The 14,354-nt window shown below is 32.1% G+C and overlaps 1 protein-coding gene across 3 annotated transcripts; it reads left to right on the plus strand.

Annotated features, from left to right (window-relative positions):
• Window positions 1–10,900: 10,900 nt before the first annotated feature.
• On the plus strand, window positions 10,901–13,842 carry LOC133307540 (protein TRANSPARENT TESTA GLABRA 1). 3 transcript variants are annotated; one of them, XM_061508063.1, is made up of 2 exons: window positions 10,901–12,005; window positions 13,531–13,842. In XM_061508063.1, the coding sequence occupies exon 1, from the start codon at window positions 10,967–10,969 to the stop codon at window positions 11,996–11,998; it is 1,032 nt and encodes a 343-aa protein (XP_061364047.1). In that variant the 5' UTR covers window positions 10,901–10,966; the 3' UTR covers window positions 11,999–12,005; window positions 13,531–13,842. The 3 variants fall into 3 exon arrangements, with proteins under 3 accessions (XP_061364047.1, XP_061364048.1, XP_061364049.1); XM_061508064.1 differs by lacking the exon at window positions 13,531–13,842 and adding an exon at window positions 13,221–13,516; XM_061508065.1 differs by lacking the exon at window positions 13,531–13,842 and adding an exon at window positions 13,091–13,226.
• Window positions 13,843–14,354: the final 512 nt, after the last annotated feature.

The raw sequence follows: 14,354 nt of genomic DNA on the forward strand, positions 1-14,354 counted from the left end.
TGACTACTCTAGTCTTCTATGTAGTGTTAGTTCAAAAGTATGGAGCCCCAGGCGTCACTTTTGTATGCTGTCCCCAAAACAAAAATGTTGGCCTATTCAATTCAATTTAACTATGCTTTTTCCATAAAAGAATTTTGAAAAAAAAAATGGAACAAGTTATTTCTACATCACTATCCTTTCATACACCACCTATTATATATTTGTTATTAAGAAAAATATAAAAAATTATTTGTCAATATTTTTTATAAACATTTTAAAGATAACGTATAAAAATTGATAAATTAATATTAAAAAAAATTAAAACCTACCAGTACAGCTATTACTTTTGGCAGTTTTTTGAATAGATGATGCATGTGAAACTTCTCAAACATCATGAACTTTACGTCAACACATGACGTTTGCCGTGACGTTTTTTAATGTCGGACAAAGTCTACTTGCTGCTCGCCATTCATTACGCCCACAGCTACGCGAATACTACACACACCTAGGTAGCGTGTTTTTCCGCTTGTTTTTTTATATACAAGCAGCACAGTTTTCGAGCATGATATAGATGGATTAGATTTTCTACATGTAGGATGTGTTTGGTCTCACAAGACAGAGGGAGTGAATCCTCTCATGTAAAAAAATGGTCATGTGGTCATGTTATTTGATCATAACCACTCATTTAAAAATTATATAATTTTTTCTCTCTTATCTCATCTCCAATGAGTGGTTGTTATCAAATAACATGATCAAATGATCACTTTTACACATAAGAGGATCCACTCCCTGAGATAGATGGGTAAAAGTCAATTAGAAATGTAGTTTGACCATGTTTGATTGTCTCACTTTCATCATTTGCCTACCTAAACTATTATCCCAACAAACTGATTTGCATGTCAAACTCTCCAATAATGAAGGCAAGATATTCTCAACTGTGATGTTGTATTTTGAGTTTCCTAGGTAAATAGCACCAAAAGTAAGAATGAAAATTATTATCATACCAAACTATTTAAAGGTAAAACGGTATCATATGTGATTCAAAATTTTAAAAAATAAGGGGTATTTTGGTAATTACAACTCATTTTTCCATTAATATTTTAACTCAACCCAAACATAGACTTTATAATATTTACCAAATTTTCCCGATAAATTTTTTTCCAACCAAACAACTTTTTTTACATTTTCCTACCAAACTCACTTTCCAACCTTTTCCTTAGTAATTACATTTCCTAGTATTCAAAAAATTTCTCCTCAATTAAACGCTCTCGTATAGTAATAATTTTCCAGATCCAACAATGAAAATAGAAGGTGAATTTTTTTTTGACATAATCATACAAAAATATAACGGATTTGATGTTGTCCTTTTAGAGAATATAAATTATGTCATTTTAAGAGAGAGATAGACACAAGGAATAAAAATCATAGAGAGAAAATGGGTGATATTTTTTTAATTTAAATTTTAAATAAAAAATATTATTTTATGTCTATCTCTCTTTTAAAATGACATAATTTTATATCATTTAAATTGACAAACACTTTTTTCCAACATCACAACTATATAAAGATAAACTAATAATTATAATTTTATAATTATTTATTTTAATATTTTCCTTTCTCTACTTTTACTATTATTTTTGGATTTTACTTCTCTCATGTTGTATGAGAGAAGTTATCTCATGTTGTGAGATAAATTAAGTGGGGTCCATCAATTTTAAAAAAAAAAAGAAAAAAAAACACGTCTTTTTATGTGAGTATAAAATGAGAAAAAAATCTTATGTGACATAAGAGTATAATTTTTTATTATTTTTATATAGTTATGATTTCACCTACATCTATATCATGTTTATTTTAGTTTAGTACTTGCGAACTTCAATGCCTCCAAATGGCACGCGGGAGTAGGCTTTGTCACATGACATGAGATCACGGATTTCATATAAATTTACAATTTTTAATTATTTTAATCTACTCTTTTGTTATCATTGTTTTATTTATGGATTTTATTATTCTCTTTTTACATAAGATAATTATTTTATGTTAGGGAGAGAAAATAGGTGAGTTCCATCATTGCATAAAAAAAAAGGAAAAAGTAAGGTGAAAAAATCGAAATAAGATAACATGAGAGAAATTATCTTACATAAAAAAAAAGTAATATTTTCTTTTATTTATATCGGTGAAATTCTTTCACTAACCTCGTATCACGTGATAGAATCTGTTACAGTACTTACTACTTACTACTAGGAAACAGATTTGAATCACATGAGATTTGACCTTTTGAGAAATTCATAATAGTTTAATAAAGTATCTTTTAAATACTTAAACTGAGATTTAATATATAAGTAGGGTTATATTGAGATTTTTTTTTTACAAATTTATAAATTATAATATGTATTACCGGTCAGATATAGTATAATTTGCAAACAAAAAATTTATAAATATAACATTCTCTTTAATATATATATATATATATATATAAATATATCATATTATTTTTTATTAAATTTTAAATAATTTTATACATGGTAAATAATAATTTAAGTATTTGTTAAATCATATTTAATGAAAAATTATTCATATCCATAAACCTTAATTATTATCGTTAAGAGAGTATTTGGATCTCCGTATTGTTGGAGATGAGAATTAAAAGAGAAAAGTATGCCAAAATTGATTTTTTATTTTGGGGTGAAAATGCTGAATATGTGAAACATATTGGATCTATTCTTCTTCTATTTTAATCTTTCAAACTCTATTATATGGTAGAAAAATCAATTCTAAAAATATAGACCTCTAATTAAAATTTTATTATCAGACACTATAATTAATGTTCACATTATTAGCCTCGTCTTTTAAACTTTATAAGGCCCGTGTAGATAGATTTTTGAAAAAATGACTTTTTTTGAGTTACTTTTATTAAAATAATATTCTTAAAAGTCAAAATTATTTTATATTTGGATGTAATATTTAAAAAATGCTTTTAAATAAAAAAGATATTTAGATGTCAATATAAAAAAACACTTTTTAAGTATAAAATAACTATTATTCCCTTTCCTCTTTGATTTTGGAGACCAATTCTTTTTTTCAGTTCCCACGTTCCAATTCTGATTACAAAACCATGACTCTTCAAATGCCTTTGTCGCCACCATCGCCATGCTTCTCAACTCCCTTGCGAGAGACTATCTTCAAATCACATTCCAATTCTGAGTTCGAAGCCCTCACCTTTAACCACCTTTTCAATGCTGCAAAACTTCACCTCATACCCCACATCGCTACCAGGGTTACGCAAGTGAAACATGTCGCAGGCATCTTTGGGCGTTTGGTTGAGAATTTTTTTTTGGAACACTAAGAAAATGTAATAAACTGAGAAATGATTTGAAAAATAGATAAAGTGAGATAGGTAGAAAAATGTAAAAAAAAAGTTGTTTGGTGGAGAAAAATTTTACTGGAAAAATTAGGTAACTTTATGAAATCAACAGTGCATTAAAAGTCAAATAACCGGTTTTCCGAAAAATCTCACCTTCAAATTGGGTTTCTAAACAGTGCGGATATCTATGTTTCTTATAAATCCATACAAATTGGATAGATGGGTTTTTGGTGAAAATACGTTGAAACAAACATGGTATTTCTAAAAGCTATACTTGAGAAACATAGATATCCGCTGAAAAGCTTCCAACCAAACACCACCTCTTTGATTCAGTTTTGTGCATGTTTATCTGGGTTTGGTGATCTTCTTCATTTTTACTATAAATGAGAATTTTTTATCTTGGTATAGGATAATTGCTTCAAAATTTTGTGATGTGGGGTATCAGTGATTGATTGAAAATTTTTTTGTTTATATTGTTTGGTTCAGTGGTGACAATTTGGGTTGACCCGCCCCGCCACTAACCCGTCAAAACAGAGCGAGGCGGGTTGACTCGCCAAAAAATATGGGTTCAAAAAATGAACTCACCCCGTTTTATGGTGGGTTGGCGGGTCAACCTACCAATCCGCCAATAAAAAAATTTAATTAAAATTCAAAAATAAATTATATTTTATGAATTTTTCTAATATTATTTTATTTTATTTCACACTTTTCTATATTTTTTAATCTCAATCTTAAATATATACTAATATTTGTCAAACATTATTTAGTAATTTATATATAGATATCACAAAAATTAGATAAAAAAAAATTAGATAAAAAAATATTATTTTATTTTATTTCACACTTCTCTATATTTGTCTAAATAAAATTGTTATTCTTTATTTATTTTAGGAAGTACTAAGATAAAAAAAAATTAGATATCACAAAAATTTAAGGACTAATGAAATACTACCTAATTGTAAAAAAATTATAACTCGGCAGGTCAACCCGCCCCACGACGAGTTGAATCCGTTATGACCCACCTCAAGGCAGGACGGGTTGAAGTAGGTGGGTTAGTAGGTTGAAAACCTCAACCTAACCCACTCCGTTTTGACGGGTTAGCAAGTTGACCCGCCGGGCTCAACCAACGTTGCCACCCCTAGTTTGGTTGGTGTAGGGGTGGAAAAGAAGACTGGATTTGAAATTTTGTTTGATTTTGGAATTTGAATGAATTAGAAAGCATGGATTGTATTGGGGATTCTTCTGAATCGGGGTTTGGAGTGTTTATTGCTCAATTAGTAAAAAATGGGGTTTTTTTAATGGAGATGAAGATGTTGTAAGCAAGTTTCCCCTCTAATGGGTGGTGGGTCAAGAAATACTAGTCCATGGGTCGTGCTAGGTCAAGGAACACAAGCTCTTTGACGCAAAAGGTTGTTAAGACCAAGCAAAGAGGTCTGGACGAGGAACCACTTGCTACATTTGGTAAAGCAGTGCATGCTGATGTTCAGATGAAGGATAATATGGGCAAAGTAAAGATGAGATCAGAACTTTACTTTGTTCTGCAAGTGAAAGATGTTGGAGTCATAAGGGGTGAGATGCGTCTACGAGAGTCTGCAAGCTGCTTTTGGCTTACGCTTCTTCCAAAAGTAAATAAATCTAGCTTTTGAAGAAAGTCAATTTTTTGCTTTTGCTTTTTTCAAAAGCCAACATTCAAACACTAAAAAAATAAAAATTAGAAGGATTTATTTAAAAAAGAAACAGCTTTTGTAAAACTGAAAGCCTATCGAAAAACACTCTAAATCAGCTACAATAAATAAGAATTGAATCTACAACATATTGACTAAAAAAATGACAAAAATATAAAGGAAATTAAGGATAATTTTTCTAAGGCATTTATCCATAGTGTTATTAAATCAGCTTGGACTTGTCGTGTTAACTCAAAAATCAGTGAATCGGTGATGCAACCGGTTCGAGTAAGTCAATAAATCAAGCGTGTAATTCATCCAGTGAAAATCGGTTCAACCCGATAGGTTTTCGGCAAAAATTGGTGACTTGCCCAGTTTTCTCTAAATCGGTTAAATCCGTTGATCATACAATTCTTTTTAAAAAATAAAAAAAATAGTAAAATGTTGGATCTTTACACTATTACCCACAACCAAAATTCCTAAATTGCAATACATATATGTATATTTAAGTGTTTAAATATTTTTATAAAATCTTGAGTATAAAATATAAATTACATATATTTAATATATTTATCCCAATTAGTTAATTTAGTTAATAATTCACTAAAATTGAACTAATAATCTATTAAATTGGTATTCCGAATGAATCAATGACATAATGGATTTTAATAATATTTATTTATACAACGAGAAATAACTCGAGATGAATAAATTTATTAATTAAGTTCAATGAGACAGAGTGACACTTCAAACCATAAAATTACAATTTTCAAAAAATAAAATAAAAAATTGTTTAGACAGTTCAATTTTTACAGGAATTTGAGCCCGTTTGGATGAGCTTTTTTTTTTTCTCTAGAAGTTGTTTTTTTTTAAAAAAAAGTATTTTTCATTTTTAGTTCGTTTGGATGTCTGCTTTTAAAAAAAGCAGAAGTCATAAAAAAAGTCAAAAACTTACTTTTTTCTGAAGTTAAAAATTTTAACTTCTAAAAAAAGCAGAAGTCAAAAGCCAAATATTTTTTTCAAAATCTAAATATTTTTATAAAACTAAAAATAGCTTTAACTTTTGTAAAAAAGACTTCTAAAATAAGAAAGAGATAAAAATTACTTTTTTTTTTAAAGTACAAACAAATGGCACAAACTAGCACTGAAAATCAGCTGTGGGCCAAGTACGTACCAATCAATAGTCTTGACATTTCAGCAATTCTATCGGCTCCTTACACCTTATTCGAGTAAATGTTCATTTCAAAACGAATATAACATTAAAACTGTCATTCTTTTTGGCACTACTACGATATATAGTTTTATTATAACCATATTTTTGTTGAAATCCGATAGAATATGCTTACGGCATTTTATTTTATTTCTTTGGGTAATCCTGACCTTATAAATGCTCACTTTAAGTCTTCTTTTTTCGCTGAAAACTGAGTCTTTCTTTATTAATTAAATTGTCACACTCCAAGCCACGCAACATGGGTAAACAGTATACTTTTTAACGCCGCACAGATATTCGTGAATTAATGTAATGGTAACTAAAGAGAAATTAATATCAACTAAAAAAAATGAAAATCAAGTACTAAGGGAGCTGTATAATTATGGGGTGTATTCTCGGATTGAGCCCCTTAAGAAATATTAATATTCAATGCTATTTCGACCTTGCTCCTCTGCCCATTTGGTTAGCTTGTTCCCCCTCACAAGCTGTTGACTGGCTAGCACCAGTAACTAGCTTCGAAGAAGTGCTTCCCAAGTGTTTAGAGTAAATGTTCATACTTCTTTTTTTAGTATAACTTAGAGATGTCCTCGTTGAATCTCCTCTGGTCACCTTTCTCTCGGGGTACGGTCCTGTAAGCTAGTCCCTCATTGAAACAGCGGGAACATTGAGTTTCACTACCGGAGAAAGGATGAGACTAATTTTCCATTCGAGGAGAAAGAGACGTTCTCTGACCTTTATAGATTTTCCAAGAATTCGTTTGAGGCAGGGTTTCAACCCCTGACTCAAGCAAACCCTTGGAAGCTCAGTTGCCAACTGAGCTACCCTTGGAGGTTAAATGTTCATACTTCATAGTACAAATTTCATCGCTAGAATTAAAAATAATTGGATTTTTATAACATTAAAAACAAATAAAATAAATATAAATAAATGAGTCATATATATATATGTGTGTGTGTGGTGTGTGTTCATTTTTTTTGCTGTCAATGTGGATAAGTTATTTATATTGAGTCCAAAACAACGACGTTTTGAGATGAAAATCAAGAATTTTTTGTAATTATAATTTATTTCAGGATTATAATAGTAATTTTTATATAATTTTTTAACCTTTCAGCTCAAAACAACGTTGTTTTGGAAGTGAATGCAGATAACTTATCTATATTCATTATAGAAACATTAAATCCTATATATATTAAATTAATTATTGATGCAATAAGTCCTCATTCAATGTTAGTATTTTATTAATTTTTTAAAATAATGTTAGTCTTTTAACTGTGTTCCTCGTGTGCCATTTCCAGCTCAGCTGTATTTTAACCGTGTTCATCATGTGCCATTTTCGGAAATATCTTAACACGTGATCAATATTGTTAAAATCGAGATCTTAAGTAAAATAAGATGAAAATTAAAAAATCGTAAAATATAAAATCGTAATGTAAAAAAATTGTAAAAACGTAAAAGCGTTTGGAATATTAGTAAAATCGTTTTGATGAAGAAAAATTGTAAAAACATAAAATCGTAGTGATAAATTAAAATTTTAACAACAATGCATGTGATGGAAGTACATCTTAATTATTTATGAATAAATGATGATAAAAGTTGAGAATGAAAAAATATTGACATGAAAAATCATAAAATCATCATTATTGTTTTGTCTATTAATAATTAAAATTCTCAATTATGATATGATCGTATTAAATAATAGATGAAAAAATTAATTCCCATTTAACTAAACTGCTTGATCTAATTTTCCATGTATGACAATTATCATCGCTGACGAGGAACTTAAATGTTTGATTAGATGGCTATCATGTTATAAAATTCTTTTTGTAACTGTACACCAAAGTTTTAAATTTAAAACACTTTAAGGTGAGTATTCGGTATTTTCTTTAAAACATAAATATAAAATTATCTTATTGAAAAAATACACATCTTATGTTAAACGTTATAAACTGAATAATAAAAATTACATATTAAACAGTAGAATTACAAATTCGTAAAAATTATAAGTTATATACCACAAAAGTTACATATTTTTATTATTTGTTAACTTATAAGTTATATACCACAAAAGTTACATATTTCGATTCCCGGTGAATACATTATTGGGGAGGGGGCTGAACCTTTAGCCATCATTGTTCTCCCGCACTCCGGATTAGTCCCATAGTCGGCTCAAAGAGTCGAAGCTTGTGGGGATACCGGAGAGAGCTAACTCGTCTCAAAGAAATAATTAGGGTTGGGTAACTCCAAAAAAATACAATATTATCCGAAGGAGTATGAAACGATCATCACTCTCTCATTATCACAGGACAGCAATGCTGGATGAAGTGAAGTCAGTCAACCCTTACCTACTTGATTAACTTCGCCCTTTTGTGCCAAAAACATTATTTATGTTCAGGAACAAGATAGAGAGATTTGAGATGAAGTGAGAGATGAGAAAAGTGAAATTCTATTGAGAGAAAAGTTGCGTGTGCGAAGGGCATTGACGTGGCTTATGCAGATGAGCATATTGAAGAAAAGGTTATCAATTAGTAGTTAATGACTTAAATCTCTCACATAGTAAATTAATTTAATTAATTTATACTTAAGCTAATTAACTAAACTCAAGCTAAACCAAACTCAAACATGATAAAAGACTAACAAAAAAAAGTTAAAATGCGCATAGACTTTTTTTTAAAAAATATTTCAGTTAGCTTATCGTTTTGCGATTAATTCAATTCGGAATGAGTTCAAATTTAAGATTTTAAATCCTTCTAAAAAAAGATAGTAGACGTGCATACACACCGAAAGCATGTTTAACACACTTTCATTTTTACATTTAATTTTTCTTTACTCTCTAATTTTAGATGCAAATGGATACAAGTAAATTTCTTGTGGGATATTGTTATCAAAAAAAAAAAAAAAAATCTTTTGGGATATAACGTACGATACTTGATTCATTTTGCATTACTCCAATCCAGCAGATAATAACAATGATATTTCATAACACGGAGCAAATATTGAGTGATCTCGACTCATGTGAGCTGGGTAGAGAGAAAGAAGAAAAAATAGAAGAAAGAGAAAATAAAGGAAAAGAGAAAAAGAGACTATGCAATTATTTTTCTATAATACGATAGTTTCCTAAATATTACACCCTACTCATGGAGAGAAAAGGGGAAAAGAGCGTGGAAAAGTCTAAACTTCTGTATTGATTAGGAAAAGGTAAAATTACATAAATATATTACTGTATGTGATGAGACATTAAATAAAGATTAACTAAGTAAGTACAATCAAACTAACTAAAAATAATTACAATAGTAACTAACTATAAAACTAAATTTCTTCCTGCGCACACGAGGAGCGAAGTTAAGGTGGTTTCGGATTAAAATAATTTTGATGGAACTGAGATGAGAAAATAGAGAAAAAGTTGAGGAGAGAGAATACACAAAAATAATAATAAAAAATGGGAAAAATGTCTATACTTTTAAATTACACAACTTACATCCTTTCACTCTCACAAAGAGGTAGGACCCACAACTTTATTTTTTTTGTCAACTCTCTCTCCTCCTTTATCTATCTCTTTCTCTCTCTTAAAATGACACAACTTTACATCCTTCAAAATTATACACACTTTTTCCATAAAAAATTTAATACAAGTATCAATTTTTGAACGATAGAATTACGATGGTCACGAAGGACATTACAAAATTCCGCACACGAGATAATTGCAGACAAGGCAGTGTCTGAATGAACATTTTCTATCAATTAATTATCTGCCACCACCGACACAATATTACACATACATGTCACATGTCTAAATACCAATTGCCCTCCTTTTCTTCTTGGTACATATCAACCGGTATGGGGTTTTATTCTCTGCTCTTTTTAAGAGTTATGATTCTCACGATCGAATCTACTATCTTTTAAGTGGAAACAAATTATTTAGTTCTATGAATACATGAATTTTTGATGTATTTTTCAGTTATAATAATATGATATGTGTTTTATTTTTTATCAAATTACTCGTTTACTTGATTTTAAAATAAATTACCAAAGTTTTTATCTAATTTTTGTTTTTTTTTTCTCTAACTAGAACATTCATTCTCATTCGTTGCTGTTTCATCGTTCCGATGTCGTGGCAGCAAATCCAATTGGGGAGCATATTTATAGCATCCTTCCATACTATGGACCTATCAGTTTGGCCCACTCCTAATTTCATCGTTCTGGGCTCATGTGCGCTCTAAATTGCACACTTTGTTTGCTTGGCATTTGGACTATGCACATGCAAAGTCCTTCCCTTTATATTGTACTTTCAAATGGCACCACGAGGGTCATACCCAATATTCAAAACGATTTGGGCCTAACAAAACTAGGCCTGATTTCATCTATTTCTTTAAGGCCTTGGCCCATGTGATTGTTTTTTTTCCCCCAAAAATCTTATTAATGTGTTTGAAATGTAAATTTCTCGTCAATTGTTGTGTGCCACAAATGCATCCACAAGCATGGAAATTTTTTCTAAACCAACGAACGACAAGCGAAGGCGTTGAATAATCTTTATTATTTTCCTTCAGTCTTCTCCGTTGACTACGTCACCTCAACTGCCACCTAACTTTTCAGTTTTCTCTTCTGCACCTTCTCCGCAGGAGGACGCTACTTAACGGCAGTTACAAAACGAAGTACAACACCACCTCCCATCCCATATAATAATAATAATAATTAACTTTATCTAACCGCGCAAGTTAATTCCTTACTCCAATTTTCCGTCACTTTCCCGAGAAAATGGACAATTCCCCCCAAGAATCCCATCTCCGATCCGAAAACTGCGTAACCTATGAGTCCCCTTACCCTGTATACGCCATGGCCTTCTCTCCAACCCCTCACTCTCACTCTCACCCACAACGCCTCGCCGTTGGAAGCTTCATTGAGGAATACACAAACCGCGTCGATATCCTCTCCTTCAACCCCGACACACTTTCCATCGGAGCTCAACCTTCTCTCTCCTTCGACCACCCTTACCCACCGACGAAGCTCATGTTCCACCCCGCCGCACATTCTTCCCTCCGGAAAACCTCCGCCGACCTCCTCGCCACCTCCGGCGACTACCTCCGTCTCTGGGAGGTTCGCGAAAACTCCGTCGAGGCCATTTCCCTCTTCAACAACAGCAAGAGCAGCGAGTTCTGCGCCCCATTGACCTCCTTCGACTGGAACGACATCGAACCGAAAAGAATCGGAACATCAAGCATTGACACCACGTGCACCATCTGGGACATTGAAAAGGGTGTCGTTGAAACGCAGCTTATTGCACATGATAAGGAGGTTTTCGACATAGCTTGGGGTGAAGCAAGGGTTTTTGCGTCGGTTTCCGCTGATGGGTCTGTTAGGATCTTCGATCTGAGGGACAAGGAGCATTCCACCATTATCTATGAGAGTCCACAACCTGATACCCCTTTGCTTCGTTTGGCTTGGAACAAGCGGGACTTGAGGTACATGGCTACTATTTTGATGGATAGTGGTAAAGTTGTGATTTTGGATATTAGGTCACCCACCACTCCGGTGGCGGAATTGGAGAGGCATCGTGGTTGTGTGAATGCAATTGCTTGGGCTCCTCATAGTTCAAGGCATATTTGTTCTGCTGGGGATGATACACAGGCTCTTATTTGGGAGTTGCCAACGGTGGCTGCTCCAACTGGGATTGAACCCTTGTCCATGTATTCTGCTGGTTTTGAAATTAACCAGTTGCAGTGGTCTCTGGCTCAGCCTGATTGGATTGCTATTGCTTTTGCTAACAAGATGCAGCTTTTGAAGGTTTGAGTTTGAGGTGAGATATAATAACTTAATGAAACTAGTTTACCTTGATGTTTTACTCGTAGCAAAATTGAAGTTTGCATTTGTTTGTTTTTGAAGATGGAATTGGCCAATTTAATGTTGTAATTGCTGCCGATCTAGATGATAGAAGTTAAATTTTCAAACCTCAAAGTGTATTGTAATATGGTTGTTATTAAACACCCTGGTATGTGTCATGTGTGGATCAGTAGTTTTGACCATCTGCATTGTCGCCGCCATTACTTTTTGAAATAGTCAATTTGTATGCAAGATGAGTGGTAATCTAGCTCATACTTATTTACGAAACTTTTATGATCCCTTTATTGGGACTTGGGAGCATCCTTGCTATTTGTGTAGGCATTTACTTGAGGAAGCATGGTCTTTTATCTTTAGTATTAATCTCAATTCTGAAGTATGAGAATATGACATTCCTGGGCTAGTACAAACAAACATCGATTTTTGGAACTTACTAAGTGCAAATCGAAGATCAGCTCTTACCACACCGAAAAACTTGTTGTCTTATTAAGAATATGCCCCTTGTTGAGGTCCATTTGGTATTGCTTTTCAGTGTGCTGTCTTGCATTTATAATGAAACAAGTTTGCTGGGTTTGGTATTTAATTTTTTTTTAAAATTAACTCAGCCTTTTGTCCAAAGCAATTTTATCGACAAATTCCAGTTCTATTTTGTAATTTGTTGCCCTTTTGAATTATTGATTCGTTGGGCATCACTTAACATATATAACAGTTCTGTGTTTTCTTACATACTTGCTACGGTATGCTCTTCTTCCCCCCTCCCCTCTGTCTTCAGCATTGATTTTCTGATTTAATGTTTTCTGTGTTCTTTAAGCCACTTGCCCTGGTCTTCATCATTTATAGTTTGATATTATGATTGTTATCTGTAAGTGGTGTGGTTCGCATGAGTCAGTCACATAGCCTTGGAATTGGAACTTCCCATCACGAAGGCTAAACTCAATTCTTGGTGGTTTAAGTAGCTTTTTACCTGCAGTTTAACACCCGCTTCAAATTGACTTGCTGTGTTAATATTTGAAATGTGTATTAAGTGTTTTGTTTTGTTTTCAGCTATTTTGACAATGCTCATAATGCCATACATGAAAACGTAAATCTGATGAATGAGGACTACTTTCTGTCATTGTTCTATTTCCCAATGCTTGAAAATACTGACTATTGGTGTTTGATTAATATATTTGAGGGTGTGGCATTGGAAGTAACTATACTCCGTGGATCAAACTGTGCATTGATGAGTACACTTTTCAACTACGTCTCATGTCTGTTTTGGCAAATGTCTCTGCTATTCATAAGTGGCAGATCTCTTAGTTGTGAAGCTTATGACTCTAATTAATTTAAAGTTTTGCTGTGATCAATTTTAGTATTGGATATGTGGTTTGTACTCATGTATATGTTGGCTTACCTAATGCATTTATCATTTTATATAGATGCAAACTTATAAACGTATTCATGAATGCCCTACTTACTTGAGCTTATTCGTTCCTTTTCCACAGATATCTTTGTATTGGTTAGGAAGCTCATAAACACTTTGCTTGATGCGACCTCAACATGTATGACTAAAGAGTAGTTTGCTTTATAGAAATAGATCTTAAAGGATGTTTATGTATTTAAAAAATTGCTGAAGGTCTCTGTGTCCTCCACGTCAAGGTTATAAATCTCTGAATTCCTGGTAGGCAATATTCTGGAATATAATTGTTCATCCTGAGATTCTGGTACGGGGCAAAGTAACTGCATTGGCTACCTAATTCTAATGTTGATACTCATTTTCTTCGAGTTGTGATAACCTTAAATTAAGGTAAAATACATGGGAGTTAAATACTATAAAGTATCCCTCCTTGTCAGAATCATCTATTGACCCACTTGTTCCAAACTTGCTTTATCCTTGAGAGACTTTTGTTAGAACATACATTTTTGGAAGACATGCAACATCTCACCTGAAAGCTTGGTAGATTCCTTAGCAATATAATCGATTTTCAAGTAGAAGCAAACAAACAAATAAATAATGCAATCTAATCTAGAGTCTAGATAGTAAAAAGGAAGACAAGGGCGTTTGAGGTCATATATGATCCAAGAAGAATAAGCGCGCGAATGAAGCTTGTCTTTGTACAAGGCGTTTAGGAAATGCCTGGTTAAAGCAAGTAATAAATAGATATTAGTAATATATTATATGCATAAAATCTATGAGAGACAAAGAATTTTCTTTTTTCATCAAAGATGTTTATTTGATTTATATAAATTTGAACTTATACACCAATTAATTTCTTCTAAACTCATTTTTAAAATATCATTCTTAAATGCAAATTAATAATTTTTAACA

This window comes from Gastrolobium bilobum, unplaced genomic scaffold (genome assembly GCF_033153095.1).
Source record: "Gastrolobium bilobum isolate Gb01-03AN ecotype WA unplaced genomic scaffold, APGP_CSIRO_Gbil_v1 utg2307, whole genome shotgun sequence".
Lineage (NCBI taxonomy): Eukaryota > Viridiplantae > Streptophyta > Magnoliopsida > Fabales > Fabaceae > Gastrolobium > Gastrolobium bilobum.

What these genes read in the sequence shown, in the direction of transcription:
- LOC133307540 (XM_061508063.1), top strand. Translation starts at nt 10,967, where the DNA reads ATGGACAATTCCCCCCAAGAATCCCATCTCCGATCCGAAAACTGCGTA.